Here is an 18713-nt window from a genome sequence, read left to right as displayed (position 1 = left end):
TTTCACACAGATGGATTTTATTTAACTAATTATGTGACTTCTGAAGTTAATTGGTTGCACCAGATCTTATTTAAGGGCTTCATAGCAAAGGGTTGAATAGATATGCACCCACCACTTCTCAGTTTGACTTCTCAGTTTGACAACAAGTAATCTTTTTATTTCACTTCACCAATTTGGACTATTTTGTATATGTCCATTACATGAAATCCAAATAAAAATCCATTTAAATTACAGGTTGTAATGGAACAAAATAGGAAAAACACCAAGGGGGTGAATATTTATTTCTGCAAGGTACTGTAGGTAGGAGTACTTGGGGAGGGGGGACTAAAAGATTGCACCGTTGTGCCAATTTGACTTCAGAAAACTGTACTCTGCTCAGGATGTTCTAATGCAAGGCTACAGTACACAAAGGACAGTGACTCCCAGGACACTTCGAGTTTGAGATGAAGCAGATGAGCCAGCCATGGGGACACAGATCACTGTTCTGTCCCTTCAGACAGACCACAGTTGAGATAGAGGTTGTACGTAAAACAATAAAGCCAGAGATTAATTTTCATCAATCCTTGGACCATCAGGAGTGTTCAGGCAATTAAACCTATGGGTCATTAGTGGCTTTAATGTGGCTGTAGGAAAGCATGAAACACTCTTGCATTGTCTGGAGGAAGGAAGGAATGTAACCTTTCTAACCTGATTGAGCTTCAGCCTAAAGCTCCCTCACTGGGCCACTGCTCATCAGGTCAACTTCTCACCACTTTGATGAGGACACAGCTGAACAGGGGTGAATCACAACCATACTGCGCCAGGGTAGGACCATGGGAGGAGGGGGCAATGGATAAGCTGAGTGGGCAGATGAGAGAACATTTCTCCAAAATTACTATAAATAACTGCATTGACTTGAGTCGGGGCCTGTGATCTGAAAGCAGCAAGCCTCCTCGGTTACAGAGAAACATACCACTGCTAGCCCAGGGACAGAACAATACAATGCAAACCAAGCTTTTTGTAACCAGCTCATTTTTCATGTATAGCGCAAACCTCACCATATAAAAAATATCCCTCATATCACTTAATCCAAGGTGACAAACATTCAGCACAGTCATGCAGAATCTCTGAAATCTTCTCAGAGGTCATTCATTCACCTGTACAACCCTAAATGGATATGACCTTACAAAAAAAGCCTAAACGTTATATATGCACAGGTAACACAGGGAAAACGCATTCTGACCTCTTGAAGTCTTATATAAAAATATCACAATTCTGCAGCTAAATATGTTCATTGTGGTTACCAAATACACCTCAATGATCCAGACTCAAATATTGTAACCCAGGAAAACTGTTCTTTGCTTATACAGAACAAAGTCCAGATCAGTCCTACAGGTGAAGGTGGCCCTAGCAGCACTTTTTTTAAAGCCTCAGAAAGCAGCTGAATCATTGCACGAGCAGAGGAACAACATGCTGAGAGGGAGAGGACGAGAAAAAGAGAAATACCTGCTATCACTGTTGTGCTGACTAAAGGTCTAGCACCAGACCAGACGGCCAGAGCAGCAAGCAAGCTAGCTCACACAAGCAGAATACAATCCTGCTCCAACACAGGAGGTAGCAGCTAGAACTCACAGCTCCAAAACACACTACTACCTACATTATTCATCTTTAAGTCTATATTGATGTCTGCCATTTAATGCATATTTCAAAACAAGCTATTTTAGAGTAGAATCTCATGTCTGTACGATATCAGTGGCGATAAAGGTGTTGGCACAGTTGGTGAGGATAGGAGACACATCATTAAAACAAACCTTAATTAACACTTCCAGTAAAAAAAACAAATGTAACTGGTTCTGAAAAATCTAGACTCTTGTGTACCCAAAACAGTTCCATCCTTTTTTGGAATTCCTCAGTCTGTCATAGTATCTATAGTGCAGGTTGTCAAAAAGGACTGCAGACTGGAGGAGGCTGGCTCTGAAGGCCTGGTTACTGAGGGGCTTTTGATTTAGCTCCTTTCCACCTGGAGCAAGAGAGGCAGCTAGCTAAATAGCAGGTAGTGTGGATGACTCATCCTGACTCACACACACAACAGCCTGATGAGAGATTCACATTGTAAAATCTGCTGCTGTGCTGAGCCTTTCAATTAGCTTTACAGTGGGGCCCCTGATCCTCACTGACAACAGGGTCTGCGGCAGCCATTTTGCAGGAATAATGTGACTCACTGACAGGGCCTCCAGGAGTCTCTCCCAGTCAGAGCCAGGCTGTGACTCAGAGCTGACAGTGCTCACGTGTCAGATGGCATTCCAGCATGTCTGGTGTGAAGATAAAACTACAATAGGGAAAGGGCATGTCGAGCCAGGTACTGAATAACTCAAAATATGTTCCCCTTTTGTCTGCCAAGAGAGTGGACACAAACACGGCGACGCGACTCAGACACTGAAATCTAAGGGGATTTCTAAGGGGACAGCGGTAATGTAAGGCCTGGGATCAGATCAGCACAGAGCGCATAGCAGCTAATCAAGGAGCCATTTCACTCTCAGAGAAATCATCATACTTACTGTGCCTGAGACTATGCCAGGATGATGGCTAGTTACCGCAGCTGAAGGGGAGGGAATGATGATCTTTCACACACACAAAGGGTCTGGCCTAACCCAGTTCATCTCTGAATGCTAAAATCCCTGTCATCCATTAGTAACATGGGTTAAAGCACCACCCACAGGGCTGAGCGGCAAGGCAGTGAGTCGTCATGTCAAAGTTCCTGTAAAAACACTTCAAGTCATCACTGAAAACAAAAACTAAGAACTCCAAAGAGTGAGCACATGATCTAAATGTTGTATCAACCAATTTTCTACAAAGCGAAAAGGACAAAAACAGAGAGGGTAGAAAGAAAAGAGGAGAACGACAGAGAATCGTCCGTTTCACTTTTTGTCATCGATCTTGACAAAATTGGCGACACAAAGCGCATACATTACATTGAGGTTTGTGAATCATCCCCAGGGTCCAAGTAAAACAGCTCTGACATTTAGTCATGATGAACAAATGTCTTACAGACTCACCCAACCAAATCCATGACTATCATGGACCACCAGATAAGGCCTGGACACTGAGGACTGTGCAGAGTGAAAGACCATCTCAGGTTACTCTGTCAGACCTTCCCACTTATCCTTTAGTTTCCCACCCACTTTTCCCGTTGCAGCATCAGGGCCTGTCATTGGTCAAACACAGAACACAGGAGGAAGTCCGGTAGAGTAATTTAATTGTACCACTACAACAATGTGTGTCGGTTAAGGGCTTGTGATCATTTCTACACCTGTTGTATTCGGCGCATGTGACAAATAAAATGTAATTTGATTTATGTGCGTGTGTTACCTAAGTGGTGTCCCTCGGTCTCTTCCAACACCAGGCTGTTCATGCACTTGATCTCCCACTCCTGTACCTCTGTGCTCCACAGGGCTGGGAGCAGGACACAGTGCTGAGAGCTGGAGGGGACAAAAAGGGCCTTACATTAGTACCGAAAAGCTTCTTAAATCATCTCCTCATTCAACTTTGATCAGCCATCACATCAGTTTGAAGCAATACATGGCAGTTGGCTTTATAGGTGGAAGAAGAAAAACATGCTAAATTGAATTGCCCTCAAGACTCAATGGCAATAGTCAAACCTTTGATACAGCGCATTCTGAAAGTATTCAGACGCCTTGATTTCACTCACATTTTATGCTACAGCCTTACTCTAAAATGTATAGTTTTTTTTCTCAACAATCTACACACAATACCCCATAATGACAAAGCAAAAACAAAGTTTTAGAAATGTTTTCAAAATTATTTTATAAAGTATTCAGACCATTTACTCAGTACTTTTGACAGTGATTACAGTCGCGATTCTTCTTGGGTATGACACAAGCTAGGCACACCTGTATTTGGGGAGCTTCTCCCATTCTTCTCTGCAGATCCTCAAGCTCTGTCAGTTTGGATGGGGAGCGTCACTGCACAGCTATTTTCAGGTCTCTCCAGAGATGTTCGATCGGGTTCAAGTCCAGGCTCTGGCTGGGCAACTCAAGGACATTCAGAGACTTGTCCCAAAGCCACTCCTGCGTGTCTTGGCTGTGTGCTTAGTCCTGTCATTCTTCTGTTGGGTCGTTGTCCGGTGAACCTTCACCCCAATCTGAGGTCTTGAGTGCTCTGGAGCAGGTTTTCATCAAGGATCTCTCTGTACATCTTTCCCTCGAACCTGACTAATGTCCCATTCCTTTCCACTGAAAAACATCCCCACAGCATGATGCTGCCACTACCATGCTCCACAGTAGTGATGGTGCCAGGTTTCCTCCAGACGTGACATTTGGCATTCAGGCCAAAGAGTTCAATGTTGATTTATTTAGACCAGAGAATTTTGTTTCTCATGGTCCTTAGAGTCCTTAAGGTGCCTTTTGGCAAACTCCAAGCGGGTTGTCATGTGCCTTTTACTGAGGAGTGGTTTCTGTCTGGCCACTCTACCATACAGGCCTGATTGGTGGAGTGCTGCAGAGATGGTTGTCCTTCTGGAAGGTTATCCCATCTCCACAGAGGAACTCTAGCGCTCTGTCACAGTGACCATCGGGGTCATGGTCACCTCCCTGACCAAGATCCTTCTCTCCCGATTGCTGAGTTTTGGCCAGGCGGCCAGCTCTAGGAAGAGTCTTGGTGGTTCTAAACTTCTTCAGTTAAGAATGATGGAGGCCATTGTGTTCTTGGGGACCTTCAATGCTGCAGACATTTTTTGGTACCCTTCCCCAGATCTGTGCCTCGACACAATCCTGTCTTGGAGCTCTACGGACAATTCCTTCGATCTCATGACTTTGTTTTTGCCCTGACATGCACTGTCAACTGTGGGACCTTATATAAACAGGTGTGTTCCTTTCCAAATCTTGTCCAATAAATTGAATTTACCACAGGTGGACTCCGATCAAGTTGTAGAAACATCTTAAGGATGATCAAAGGAAACAGGATGCACCTGAGCTCAATTTCGAGTCTCATAGCAAAGGGTCTGAACACTTACACATGTATATAAGGTATCCGTTTTTTATTTTTAGTAAATTTGCAAACATCTGTTTTTGCTTTGTCATTATGGGGAATTGTGGGTAGATTGTTCAGAAAAAACATTTATTTAATCAATTTTAGAAAAAGGCTGTAACATAACAAAATGTGGAAAAAGGGAAAGGGTCTGAATACTTTCTGAATGCACTGTATATCATGGTTACAAAAGCATTCAGTTAAAAAGCCCTTTGAGCTGGGACACAGCCCTATGCTTCACATCACGCTGGCTCTTACATAAAGCACAGTGAAAAAGTGGCTGCATTGATGTGGGCTTGTCAGTGAAAGGTAGCAAACAAATGAGCTGTCAACTCCTCAGGCAGAGGGACATGTCAATAGGCCTGAATGGAGATAAGGGGGGAAGGGGTGGGCAGTGATGGACAGAAACCAATAGATTAAATGGATGAAAGAAAGTCCTTCGTTAATCAGATGATTGTCTATTGGCATTTCACTTGTCCACCTTCTCCACTCTGTATTAAAGCAGATAGGAGAGCCTGGCCATGGCCAAGGATTTTGAGTTAAAGCCAGGGTTAAATCAGGTCTCCTGAAAATATTATATTCTCAATGGGGTGAGAGGATGTTTTTATGCTGTATCCCAACCGGCTGACTGCTCATAGCCTAATCCCTCTGTATAGATGACTCTCTGACCCTATACTTTCTGCTTCCCCTCCCCCCACTCTCACTGGACAAGACAGGCTGTGGTTTCAGGTAGCTTGTTTCTTCCTTTCGTAAGAGGATCCTGGTCTGAGACAGAGAAACCACTTAGCCATGACCTCACTGGGCTGGCACACAGATGCCAAGCTAGAAACAAGAGCCCTTCAATGTGGCATGTGGCTCGGTGCCTGCTGACAACTGTCACAAAGGCAAAATATTAATGTGAACAACACAAATTAATGACTTGTTTTGCAGAAAACATCCTCAAAGAAACTGAAGTTATTTCATAACCAATCTCAAATAATATCTAAATTGTATATTGCTTTGTAAAGTAATGCTTCTAATAGAAAGGCAAGTTAAATATACTAGTCGAGACCTACAACGATCCCAAGTTGGGCAAAATCAATAAACAGCCAATAAGTCCCTAATATGCCATCTAAATCCTACAAGGACACCAACAAAACATTAGCAAGGCACCGTTGCTATAACGACTCCCCAACCCAATAAAACAAAGCCTGGAAATCAAAGAGCTCTTAAACTCCATTGATTAACATGCTCATGGGACTCAATGCTGTTCATCCCACAGTAACAAGAGGCTAATCCACAGTTCTTTGGCCAAAGTAAACATTGTAGAGAGAAATATTTCTTCAAAAGAGAGGCAGGCAAGAGAATGATTAAAAGGATTTGGTTAAGATATTAAAACAAATATGACAACTGCTTCACATCATGAACTGGCCAGCCACTGTTATATACACAAACCCAGTGCCCTTGCCATGTTTCCATAGGGACCGCTAGACGTCAACAAAATATGTTTAACTGCTGACACTATATTGACTGATTTGCACGAGACAAGTCTATTTAAGAGATGCTTGTATTGAAAATCAGAACTAAAATGGCTGTCCACTAAAAGCAAATGTATATAATGTTGCCTATGATGATTTAAATCTACTGTGTGGGCCCAAGTCTCTGTGTTTTTGAATACGGATGACGTAACACTCACACATCCACAGGTACCCTTAGCAGCAGGGGTAGCACGGCAGCCTCGTCAGTCAGATTCATTAGCCGAGACTCCAGCAGCTGAATGATGGTAAGACCAGTACGGAACACAGCAGAGAGGCCTGGACACAAAGTAACTATAAATACAGCTGGCAAAACAGCACAAACAGATCTGGGACCATTTAGTCAATGACCGTCAGTATAATAAAAACTCTAGATAGTGAGATAAGCAGGGACCTCTAGGACCTGTGAGCATGTTTAGAAAGCCAACAAATCAAACTTTTTGTTGACAAGATTAGCAAACAACAAACATTGAGCCTTCATATTCATGTATAACAGACAAAATAATGAAAGAGTCGCTGTAGTTTTGAGTTCCGCAAAGGGAATGTGGAAGAGTTGAAAACATTTTTGGACAAGCCACCTTGTACCGACAACTTGGATGGTAAATTGCTGAAGACGGTAGCGGAATACATTGCGAATCTGTTTTGCCACATCTTCAATTTAAGCCTAGAAGACGGTGTGTGCCCTCAGGCCTGGAGCAAGGCAAAGGTAATTCTGCTGCCCAAGAATAGCAGAGAACCCTTTAAAAAAGGTTCAGCCTCCCAGGTGGCGCAGTGGGCTAGGGTACTGCATCGCAGCGCTAGGTTGTGTTTCGGAGGACGCATGACTTTCGACCTTCGTCTCTCCCGAGCCCGTACGGGAGTTGTAGCGATGAGACAAGATAGCGACTACTAATATACTACGAAATTGGGGAGAAAAAGGGGGTAAAATTAAAAATAAAAAAGAAGGTTCAAACAGCCTGTTACCAGTGCTCAGCAAACTTGACCAAATCAAAATTATTTTACAGAACAAATTAACAGGCCTTCGGCATGCTTATAGGGAAGGGGACTGAACATGCTTGGCACTGATGACTGATGATTTGCTGAAAGAAATTGATAGTAAGAAGATTGTGGGAGCTGTTTTGTTAGACTTCAGTGTTGCTTTTGCTGTCATCGATCATAACATGTTGCTGAAAAGTTAGGCATTATGGATTTACATCCTCTGCCTTAAGGATTGAGAGTACCCATCTAATAGAACACAGAAGTTTTTCTTTAATGGATGCCTCAAATGCAAATTTGGTTGAGTGTGGTGTACCGCAGGTCAGCCAGCTTGGGCCATTTTTGTTCTGTTTTTACTAATGACCTTCCATTGATCTTGACTAAAGCCTGTGTGTCTATGTATGCTGACGACTCAACAGTATACACGTCGGCAACGAATGTCAAATAAATGACACTTTAACAGAGCTCCAATCAGTTTTAGAATGGTAACAAGCAATAGGCTGGTGCTAAATAATCAAAAACTAATAGCATCGTTATCAGGACAAATCATGCCTGGTTCATGCCTGGTTCACCAATTACTTTGCAGACAGAGTTCAGTGTGTCAAATCGGAGGGCATGCTGTCCGGTCCTCTGGCAGTCTCTATGGGGGTGCCACAGGGTTCAATTCTCGGGCCGACTCTTTTCTCTGTATATATCAATGATGTTTCTCATGCTGCGGGCGATTCCCTGATCCACCTCTACGCAGACGACACCATTCTATATACTTCCGGCCCGTCCTTGGACACTGTGCTATCTAACCTCCAAACGAGCTTCAATGCCATACAGCACTCCTTCCGTGGCCTCCAACTGCTCTTAAACGCTAGTAAAACCAAATGCATGCTTTTCAACCGTTCGCTGCCTGCACCCGCACGCCTGACCAGCATCACCACCCTGGATGGTTCCGACCTTGAATATGTGGACATCTATAAGTACCTAGGTGTCTGGCTAGACTCTAAACTCTCCTTCCAGACCCATATCAAACATCTCCAATCGAAAATCAAATCAAGAGTCGGCTTTCTATTCCGCAACAAAGCCTCCTTCACTCACGCCGCCAAACTTACCCTAGTAAAACTGACTATCTTACCGATCCTCGACTTCGGCGACGTCATCTACAAAATTGCTTCCAACACTCTACTCAGCAAACTGGATGCAGTTTATCACAGTGCCATCCGTTTTGTCACTAAAGCACCTTATACCACCCACCACTGCAACTTGTATGCTCTAGTCGGCTGGCCCTCGCTACATATTCGTCGCCAGACCCACTGGCTCCAGGTCATCTACAAGTCCATGCTAGGTAAAGCTCCGCCTTATCTCAGTTCACTGGTTACGATGGCAACACCCATCCGTAGCACGCGCTCCAGCAGGTGTATCTCACTGATCATCCCTAAAGCCAACACCTCATTTGGCCGCCTTTCGTTCCAGTTCTCTGCTGCCTGTGACTGGAACGAATTGCAAAAATCGCTGAAGTTGGAGACTTTTATCTCCCTCACCAACTTCAAACATCTGCTATCCGAGCAGCTAACCGATCGCTGCAGCTGTACATAGTCTATTGGTAAATAGCCCACCCTTTTTCACCTACCTCATCCCCATACTGTTTTTATTTATTTATTTTTATTTTTCTGCTCTTTTGCACACCAATCTCTACCTGTACATAACCATCTGATCATTTATCACTCCAGTGTTAATCTGCATAATTGTAATTATTTGCCTACCTTCTCATGCCTTTTGCACACAATGTATATATAGACTCCCCTTTTTTCTACAGTGTTATTGACTTGTTAATTGTTTACTCCATGTGTAACTCTGTGTTGTCTGTTCACACTGCTATGCCTTATCTTGGCCAGGTCGCAGTTGCAAATGAGAACTTGTTCTCAACTAGCCTACCTGGTTAAATAAAGGTGAAATAAAAAAAAAAAATAAAAAAAAATGCCCTCAGCACAAAAATAATTTAAATCTATTATTCAATAATGTGGCAATTGAGCAAGTTGAGGAGACTAAACTGCTGGGTGTTACCCTAGATAGCAAGCTGTCATGGACAAAACATATACACTTAATGGTTGCTCAAATGGAAAAGGTCTGTTCATGATAAGGCGTCGCTCTGCTTTCTTGACAGCTCAGTCGACCAGACAGCTGCTAGTTTTGTCACACCTGGACTATAGCCCAGTTGTGTAGGTCATGTGTGATAAAGGGGGACATGGACCAACTGCAATAGACCTAGAATAGAGTAGCACTTAGATGTACATGGAGGGCAAATGTCAGTAACATTCATGTCAATCTCTCCTGGCTCAAAGTTGACGAAAGATTGATTGCTGTTGGTCTTTGTGCGAGGTGTTGATGGTACCAAACGGTCTGTTCAAGCAGTTGGCATTCAGTTCAGATACTCATCGGTACAACATAGGACATGCAAACAGAGGTCTGTTCACAGTCCCCAGGTCCAGACCAGAAACGCACAGTATTAAATAGAGCCATGACTACATGGAACTCTGCCTCCCCAGGTAACTCAAGCTAGTAATAAAACCAGATAAAAAGAACACATTACAGCACAACAGGGACTGAAGAGACACATCCATTTTTATATATGTTGTATTGCAATTTGCACTGTATAAGATATTACAGTGCCTTGCGAAAGTATTCGGCCCCCTTGAACTTTGCGACCTTTTGCCACATTTCAGGCTTCAAACATAAAGATATAAAACTGTATTTTTTTGTGAAGAATCAACAACAAGTGGGACACAATCATGAAGTGGAACGACATTTATTGGAAATTTCAAACTTTTTTAACAAATCAAAAACTGAAAAATTGGGCGTGCAAAATTATTCAGCCCCTTTACTTTCAGTGCAGCAAACTCTCTCCAGAAGTTCAGTGAGGATCTCTGAATGATCCAATGTTGACCTAAATGACTAATGATGATAAATACAATCCACCTGTGTGTAATCAAGTCTCCGTATAAATGCACCTGCACTGTGATAGTCTCAGAGGTCCGTTAAAAGCGCAGAGAGCATCATGAAGAACAAGGAACACACCAGGCAAGTCCGAGATACTGTTGTGAAGAAGTTTAAAGCCGGATTTGGATACAAAAATATTTCCCAAGCTTTAAACATCCCAAGGAGCACTGTGCAAGCGATAATATTGAAATGGAAGGAGTATCAGACCACTGCAAATCTACCAAGACCTGAACGTCCCTCTAAACTTTCAGCTCATACAAGGAGAAGACTGATCAGAGATGCAGCCAAGAGGCCCATGATCACTCTGGATGAACTGCAGAGATCTACAGCTGAGGTGGGAGACTCTGTCCATAGGACAACAATCAGTCGTATATTGCACAAATCTGGCCTTTATGGAAGAGTGGCAAGAAGAAAGCCATTCCTTAAAGATATCCATAAAAAGTGTTGTTTAAAGTTTGCCACAAGCCACCTGGGAGACACACCAAACATGTGGAAGAAGGTGCTCTGGTCAGATGAAACCAAAATTGAACTTTTTGGCAACAATGCAAAATGTTATGTTTGGCGTAAAAGCAACACAGCTCATCACCCTGAACACACCATACCCACTGTCAAACATGGTGGTGGCAGCATCATGGTTTGGGCCTGCTTTTCTTCAGCAGGGACAGGGAAGATGGTTAAAATTGATGGGAAGATGGATGGAGCCAAATACAGGACCATTCTGGAAGAAAACCTGATGGAGTCTGCAAAAGACCTGAGACTGGGACAGAGATTTCTCTTCCAACAAGACAATGATCCAGAACATAAAGCAAAATCTACAATGGAATGGTTCAAAAATAAACATATCCAGGTGTTAGAATGGCCAAGTCAAAGTCCAGACCTGAATCCAATCGAGAATCTGTGGAAAGAACTGAAAACTGCTGTTCACAAATGCTCTCCATCCAACCTCACTGAGCTTGAACTGTTTTGCAAGGAGGAATGGGGAAAAAATTCAGTCTCTCGATGTGCAAAACTGATAGAGACATACCCCAAGCGACTTACAGCTGTAATCGCAGCAAAAGGTGGCGCTACAAAGTATTAACTTAAGGGGGCTGAATAATTTTGCACGCCCAATTTTTCAGTTTTTGATTTGTTAAAAAAGTTTGAATTATCCAATAAATGTCGTTCCACTTCATGATTGTGTCCCACTTGTTGTTGATTCTCCACAAAAAAAGACAGTTTTATATGTTTATGTTTGAAGCCTGAAATGTGGCAAAAGGTCGCAAAGTTCAAGGGGGCCGAATACTTTCGCAAGGCACTGTATATTATGTATGTGGGTGGCCTTGCGCTAAGCGTGTGTGAGCCAGAACAGCTCATAGGGCAGGAGCCATCTCCTGATTCTGAAGTGTGAGGCAGAGGCGAAAAGGTAGGGTGAAAAATGATAACAATAATGTACACAATGACAAAGTGTTTACAGAATCCCAAAGTCTGTACCTCCCTGTTAGTATTACCATGCAACATGATGAGGTCCCATATGGCCAGCACAGAGTCCCAGCAGGGCAGGGAGGTGAACAGGGTTAGGAACCAAGGCATAACAAAATGGATGGACGAAACCCTTACATCCTCCTTAAAGAAAAGAAAGAAGAGAATTAAGGAACAGAAAGTTGCATGTTGAAAACTGACTGAGTTCCATAATAAAATAAACTTTTAAGCAGAGCTCTATCAAGAGTCAGTGGTAAAATGCTGGTCTTGGTACTTCAAATAAGGCATTAGAAACATTCACTCGAGTGCATTTAAGCCACTGTGGTGTGCAGGCCGCCGGCACTGAATGGGCAGCTTTTCTCTGAGACGTGCTGAGTCAACACCGAGAAATAGAAAATCTCTCAAGAGAGAGTCAAGCAGCAGAGAGGTTTAGTCTCTCATTTAAAGGGGCCTAAGGCTGCAGGTAAATAGAGTGTGGTGGGACTCAAGAGAGCAATGGCATGGTCCGAGCTGGTGAAGGAACTTCCATATTTCACTCACAGACCAAGATTTCATTACTTAGCTAAAACTGTGCTGAGGGGTAGCTGCTTTCAGAGACATCATAGACACACAGCTTCCCCCTTCTAACATAAAGCAGGAGGCATCTGTAAGCAAAGAGCTTTTACTGCTGTCATTTCCAGGATAAAGCTGTGTGACACCAACATGGCCAACCCTCTTTCCGTACATGAGCTCAGACTGTAACTGGGAAGCAGCTGTGAATCTAGTAGTAAAACCCAGTCCCTGAAGACAATGTGCTGCAGTGATGATGGTCTCTGTAGGAAAGCCATGTGATTTTAGAGAGGAATGCACAGTGGAAGAGTGATGAGAAGAGCCCTACATTTGAGGCATGTTCAGTCACCAAGCAGATTCCCCTCCAGATATCCCTGGATAACAGTTTTTTTAAAGTCCTCTCAATATGAGATTTGTACCTAAGAGCTACTACAAGTTGTACGCAGAGAGTTGGGTCCTTCCTCACACTTACTATGTGCTTGGAGAGCTGAGGTTTCCTGTGTTTGAAGAACTGGTGAAACACCATCGCTTGATGCTGGATCCTAACATTAGAAAGCAAAGACCAGTTAAATACAGTACTTCAGCAAGTATGCTACTTCATGTCATTAATAAAAATATTCATAATGTGATATGCTTTGAAAGGACATTCTCACTTCTCCCCGGAGAGGTCAAACAGCTCTGACAGATATTTAGGCTTCTCTAGAAGAACTCCCAAGGCCCAGAAGGCCTCCTCTTCACTTAGGTGCATAAGAAGCACTGCAGCGATGTATGACATTCCTGATAAAGATATGAACAGTCAATAATAAGGCACTACTAATATGGATAAAATAAGGGAACACACACACACACACACCAATGTCAACCATGCAGGTAATTTTTAAACACATTATGTATTATTGGAAATGTTTGTGTGATTAGCTTGGCAGCATGGTGCCGTACCAGCTCAACGTCTACTTAGACTCTTCTGCCCCCAAGTGGCTGAAGTATGGAACTTAAAATGTTACTACCAACTGCATGGTAGGTGAATTGTTTTTGGATGTCATGAAAGTACATTAACAAGGAATATTGTAATTCAAAAGGATTTGTTTAATGACAAAACTACAGTTATTGCATACATGCATCTGTGCCTCCGTCAAACAGCCCCAGCATTATTTAAACAGCATCGTTCCAAATTGGTGCTTGCGTGCATACCGCTACATGATTGCAAACAGTCAGCTCCCCTTACTGTACCTTGGCTATACCCAATCTTAGGGTTGTACTTTGCGTAGGCGATGAGGACTCGGAAGAGCTTGGCTTGGCCTTCTATTGCCTCAGGACTCTCGCCCATCAGGGTGCGATGGGTTGGGAAGGATCTTTCTGTACAAAGTAAAATGCAATCAGCCATTCATATCCCAGATGTGCAGAGAAAACGTACTGTCAGTACAGAGAAAAGGGGGTCTACAGAATATCCCATAACTCACGCAGATCCAGAGCGATCTGACGAAAGATGGTGACATCTGCACTGGAGTAGGCCAAGTCCGGGGGACAGCGGGAGGGAAGTTGGTTGGACCCCAGGTCATTCTCTGTGTCATTCAAAGTAGCTATGGCTGAGATGATTCCGTATTCACTAACTCCCAGGTCAACCAGGGGCCCTCGGATCTCATCCAAACATTTCTGACATTGAGTGAATACACAGCTAAATAAAACAATTGGCCTATGTCTCTTAAATGTGTCACTGTAGAAGTAGGCTATGGAGGAGGGAAATTGTTTTGCTTTTCAATAATGCAAGTGCCAGTCTAGAGTGTACTTTTGAAAATGATATGTACAGTGGTTATGGGACTGCACCTGATAGTTAAAAGCACTGGATTCTCTTAGTTTGTCGATGTTGAGAAGGCACTTCCACACTCGCCCTCTTAAAGCTGGAGGGATTCCCATTCTCATAAAACGTTCGATCTGAAAAGGGAAAGAATGTGGCCAATGTCCTACAAAATATGTTTAAAAATAGTGTGATAACTGAAATGTTCCAGGTCTGTTGTAAGATAAACTTTCACTGTGTCATGTGACCACTTGAAGGTGCACCATGTAAAACAAGTCAATAATGCATAGGCTGTTTGGCAAACAACTGCCTAAGGAAGGTCTAATCTAAACATAGCCTATTAATTTAATATGTTGCAAATGGTGTTCTATAATACATTCAGTAGGACAAAATACCTGGCTTCTGCAGATGAAACTGGATCCATTCCAGTAACTAAGAAGCTCACACAATTCCTTCACCCTACGGGCGTTGAGTTGGGGGTAACTGGGGGAGAAACAGTCAGTTCAAAGAAACAATTCTTCTCTTCTTTGAATGCGCATGTCCAATCCAGTCTAGCTATTGAAAATTCTAGGCGGAGTCTGCCTTCTCCCTACAGTTCTCAGCCATTAACTTCAACCACAAACTACAATCCAGATGCTGTGTTTTAACTTTTAGAAGCGTCAATAAAAAGACACGAAAATGCATCTTTCGAAGCATATGGCACGTAAATTAAAATGCACCTAAAGGCTTTACATGGTCATTCTGACGTGACCTCTGTAGAAGTCAGGGAGTTATACTTCTTGCGCCAGCAGCGCAGAGCTGTTGTGAAGGAAGTTGTCAAGGAAGTGAGTTTGTTGATACAGGACCTCTCAATCTCACTGGAATAAAGACCTCCATTCCTATCATTGCTGAAAGAGATTGTGATATCTCATCTCAAAATAGGGCTACTTAATGTTAGATCCCTCACTTCTAAGGCAGTTATAGTCAATGAACTAATCACAATTTTGATGTGATATCCCGCAAAGGTGGAGGAGTTACTAACATTTAAGATAGCAAATTTAAATTGACAAAAAAATAAAACGACTGTTTTCGTATTTTGAGCTTCTAGTCACAAAATCTATGCAGCCTACTCAATCACTTTTTAAAGCTACTGCTTACAAGCCTCCTGGGCCATATACAGCATTCCTCACCGAGTTCCATGAATTCCTATCGGACCTTGTAGTCATGGAAGATAATATTCACATTTTTGGTAACTTTAATATTCACATGGAAAAGTCCACAGACCCACTCCAAAAGGCTTTTGGAGCCATCATCGACTCTGGGTTTTGTCCAACATGTCTCCTGACCTACCTCACTGCCACAGTCATACTCTGGACCTAGTTTTGTCCAGAGGAATAAACATTGTGGATCTTAATGTTTTTCCTCGTAATCCTGGACTATTGGACCACCATTTTAGTACGTTTGCAATCGCAACAAATAATCTGTTTAGACGCGACGTCAGAGTACAAAAAACGGTTAACCAACTAATAACTAGTAATACCCAAGATCAGTGGTTCCCAAACTCATAGTCCCGTACCCCTTCAAACATTTAACCTCCAGCTGCATACTCACTCTAGCACCAGGGGAAGCGCACTCTCAAATGTTGTTTTTTGACATCATTGCCTGCCACACACACACACTACAATTATTAAACATAAGAATAAGTGTTTGCTACAAGCCGGCTCGTGGGAAGTGACAAAGAGTTCTTAGAGACCAGGGCACAAATAATAATACATTTTGCTCTTTATTTAACCATCTTACATATAAAACCATATTTATGAATACCTCACCACAGGTTAATGACAAGGGTGTGCTTGAAAGGATGCACATAACTCTGCAATGTTGGGTTGTATTGGAGAGAGTCTCAGTCTTAAATCATTTTCCACACAGTCTGTGCCTGTATTTAGTTTTCATGCTAGTGAGGGCCGAGAAACTCTCACATAGGTACAGTTGAAGTCGAAAGTTTACATACACTTAGGTTGGAGTCATTAAAACTCATTCCTCAACCACTCCACAAATTTCTTGTTAACAAACTGTAGTTTTGGCAAGTAGGTTAGGACATCTTTGTGCATGACAAGTAATTTTTCCAACAATTGTTCACTGAGATTATTTCACTGTATCACAATTCCAGTGGGTCAGATGTTTACATACACTAAGTTATGTCATGGCTTTAGAAGCTTCTGATAGGCTAATTGACATCATTTGAGTAAATTGGTGGTGAACCTGTGGATGTATTTCAAGGCCTACCTTCAAACTCAGTGATTCTTTGCTTGGCACCATGGTAAAATCTAAATAAATCAGCCAAGACCTCAGAAAAACAATTGTAGACCTCCACAAGTCTGGTTCATCCTTGGGAGTAATTTCCAAATGCCTGAAGGTACCGCGTTCATCTCTACAAACAATAGTACACAAGTATAAACACCATGGGACCACGCAGCCGTCATACCACTCAGGAATAACCTGAAAGGCCGCTCAGCAAGGAAGAAGCCTCTGCTTCAAAACCGCCATAAAAAAGCCAGACTATGGTTTGCAACTGCACATGGAGACAAAGACCATACTTTTTGGAGAAATGTCCTCTGGTCTGATGAAACAAATATAGAACTGTTTGGCCATAATGACCATTGTTATGCTCGGAGGGAAAGGGGGATGCTTGCAAGCCAAAGAACACCATCCCAACCGTGAAGCACTGGGGTGGTAGCATCATGTTATGGGGTGCTTTGCTGCAGGAGGGACTGGTGCACATCACAAAATAGATTGCATCATGAGGCAGGAAAATTATGTGGATATTTTGAAGTAACAGCTCAAGACATCAGCCAGGAAGTTAAAGCTTGGTCGCAAATGGGTCTTCCAAATGGACAATGACCCCAAGAATACTTCCAATGTTGTGGCAAAATGGTTTAAGGACAACAATGTCAAGGTATTGGAGTGGCCATCACAAAGCCCTGACCTCAAACCCATGGAAAATTTGTGGGCAGAACTGAAAAAGTGTGTGCGAGCAAGGAGGCCTACAAACCTGACTCAGTTACACCAGCTCTGACAGGAGGAATGAGCCAAAATTCACCCAACTTATTGTGGGAAGCTACTCGAAACGTTTGACCCAAGTTAAACAATTTAAAGGCAATGCTACCAAATACTAATTGAGTGAATGTAAACTTCTGACCCACTGGGAATGTGATGAAAGAAACGAAAGATTAAATAAATAATTCTCTAATATTATTCTGACATTTCACATTCTTAAAATAAAGTGGTGATCCTACCTGACCTAAGACAGGGAATATTTTTACTAGGATTAAATGTCAGGAATTGTGAAAAACTGAGTTTAAATGTATTTGGCTAAGGTGTATGTAAACTTCCGACTTTGACTGTACGTGGTTGCAAAGGGCATCAGTGTCTTAAAGGGCTGACAACTTCCGGTGAAATTGGATGGCCCGCACAATTATGGACATACAAGTGTCTTTCATCGGTTAAAAGCTTAAAGTCTTGTTTATCTAACTGCATTGTCCGATTGGCTTTACAGCGAAAGCATGCCATGCGATTTTAATGGTATCTGAAGCCAAAGCAACAGATACCATTAATAAGAAGGGGTAAGAAGCATATTTTATATAGGGATCTACTGAGTGGCTAGGACAGGCATGCCGCATACTATTATCGAGGACTTAATTATTCCTGCTGCCGCGGATATGGCTGGGGCAATGCTAAGGGAAAAGGCCAAAAAAGGCCACAAAAGCTATATAGACAATGCCTTCATCAAACAACACTGTTTCACAATGCATCCGTGACATGGCAGGAGATGTGTTGAAACAATTACTGCTTCACATACAAGCCAGTGAATTATATGCATTACAGCTGGATGAGTCAACAGACATGGCGGGCCTGGCACAACTCCTGGTGGTATGTCCATTACGTTTATGGGGGGTCAATTAAGGAAGACATCCTCTTCTGGAAACCACTGGAAACCAGGACAACAGGAGAGGATATTTTTAATGTACTGGACAGCTTTGTGACATCAAATGGACTTTGGTGGTCAAGATGTGTTGGTATCTGTACTGATGGTGCAAAAGCCATGACAAGGAGACATAGTGGAGTGGTAACGTGCCTGCCACTTGGGTACACTGCTGTATCCACCGAGAGGCTCTTGCTGCCAAGGGAATGCCTGACAGCTTGAAAGATGTTTTGGACACTACAGTGAAAATTGTTAACTTTGTTAAAGCAAGGCCCCTGAACGTGTGTTTTTTCTGCACTATGCAATTACATGAGCAGCGACCATGTAACGCTTTTAGAACATACAGAAGTTAAAGGGGCAAAGTAATTACACATTTTTTTAATTGAGAGACTAGCTTAAAGTTTTCTTTACTGACCATCATTTTCACTTGTCTGACCACTTGCATGATCAC

At 42.6% G+C, this 18713-nt stretch overlaps 1 protein-coding gene across 4 annotated transcripts in view; it reads right to left on the bottom strand.

Moving 5' to 3' along the window:
• The window catches only part of si:ch211-266k8.4 (carabin), a 54227-nt gene that overhangs the window by 31996 nt on the left and 3518 nt on the right, over window positions 1-18713 (bottom strand). For 3 of the 4 annotated variants that reach the window (XR_005038629.1, XR_005038628.1, XM_021575388.2), the window contains exons 2-10: window positions 14697-14784; window positions 14331-14438; window positions 13967-14159; window positions 13737-13862; window positions 13160-13283; window positions 12979-13048; window positions 11987-12101; window positions 6701-6818; window positions 3349-3458 (exon numbers count right to left, since the gene is read on the bottom strand). Coding sequence is in view for 2 of the 4 variants with exons in the window: in XM_021575388.2 (XP_021431063.2) it covers window positions 3349-3458; window positions 6701-6818; window positions 11987-12101; window positions 12979-13048; window positions 13160-13283; window positions 13737-13862; window positions 13967-14159; window positions 14331-14438; window positions 14697-14784 (1052 nt within the window). In the remaining 2 variants the exon portion in view is untranslated. Of the gene's footprint in view, window positions 1-3348; window positions 3459-6700; window positions 6819-11986; window positions 12102-12978; window positions 13049-13159; window positions 13284-13736; window positions 13863-13966; window positions 14160-14330; window positions 14439-14696; window positions 14785-18713 lie in introns of those variants that run through there. The other variant, XM_036958123.1, reaches the window with a different exon arrangement.

This window comes from Oncorhynchus mykiss, chromosome 2, assembly GCF_013265735.2.
Source record: "Oncorhynchus mykiss isolate Arlee chromosome 2, USDA_OmykA_1.1, whole genome shotgun sequence".
Classification (NCBI taxonomy): Eukaryota; Metazoa; Chordata; class Actinopteri; order Salmoniformes; family Salmonidae; genus Oncorhynchus; species Oncorhynchus mykiss.
The sequence above is the reverse complement of the archived record's forward strand: the minus strand, read 5'-3'. Positions and strand labels throughout refer to the sequence as shown.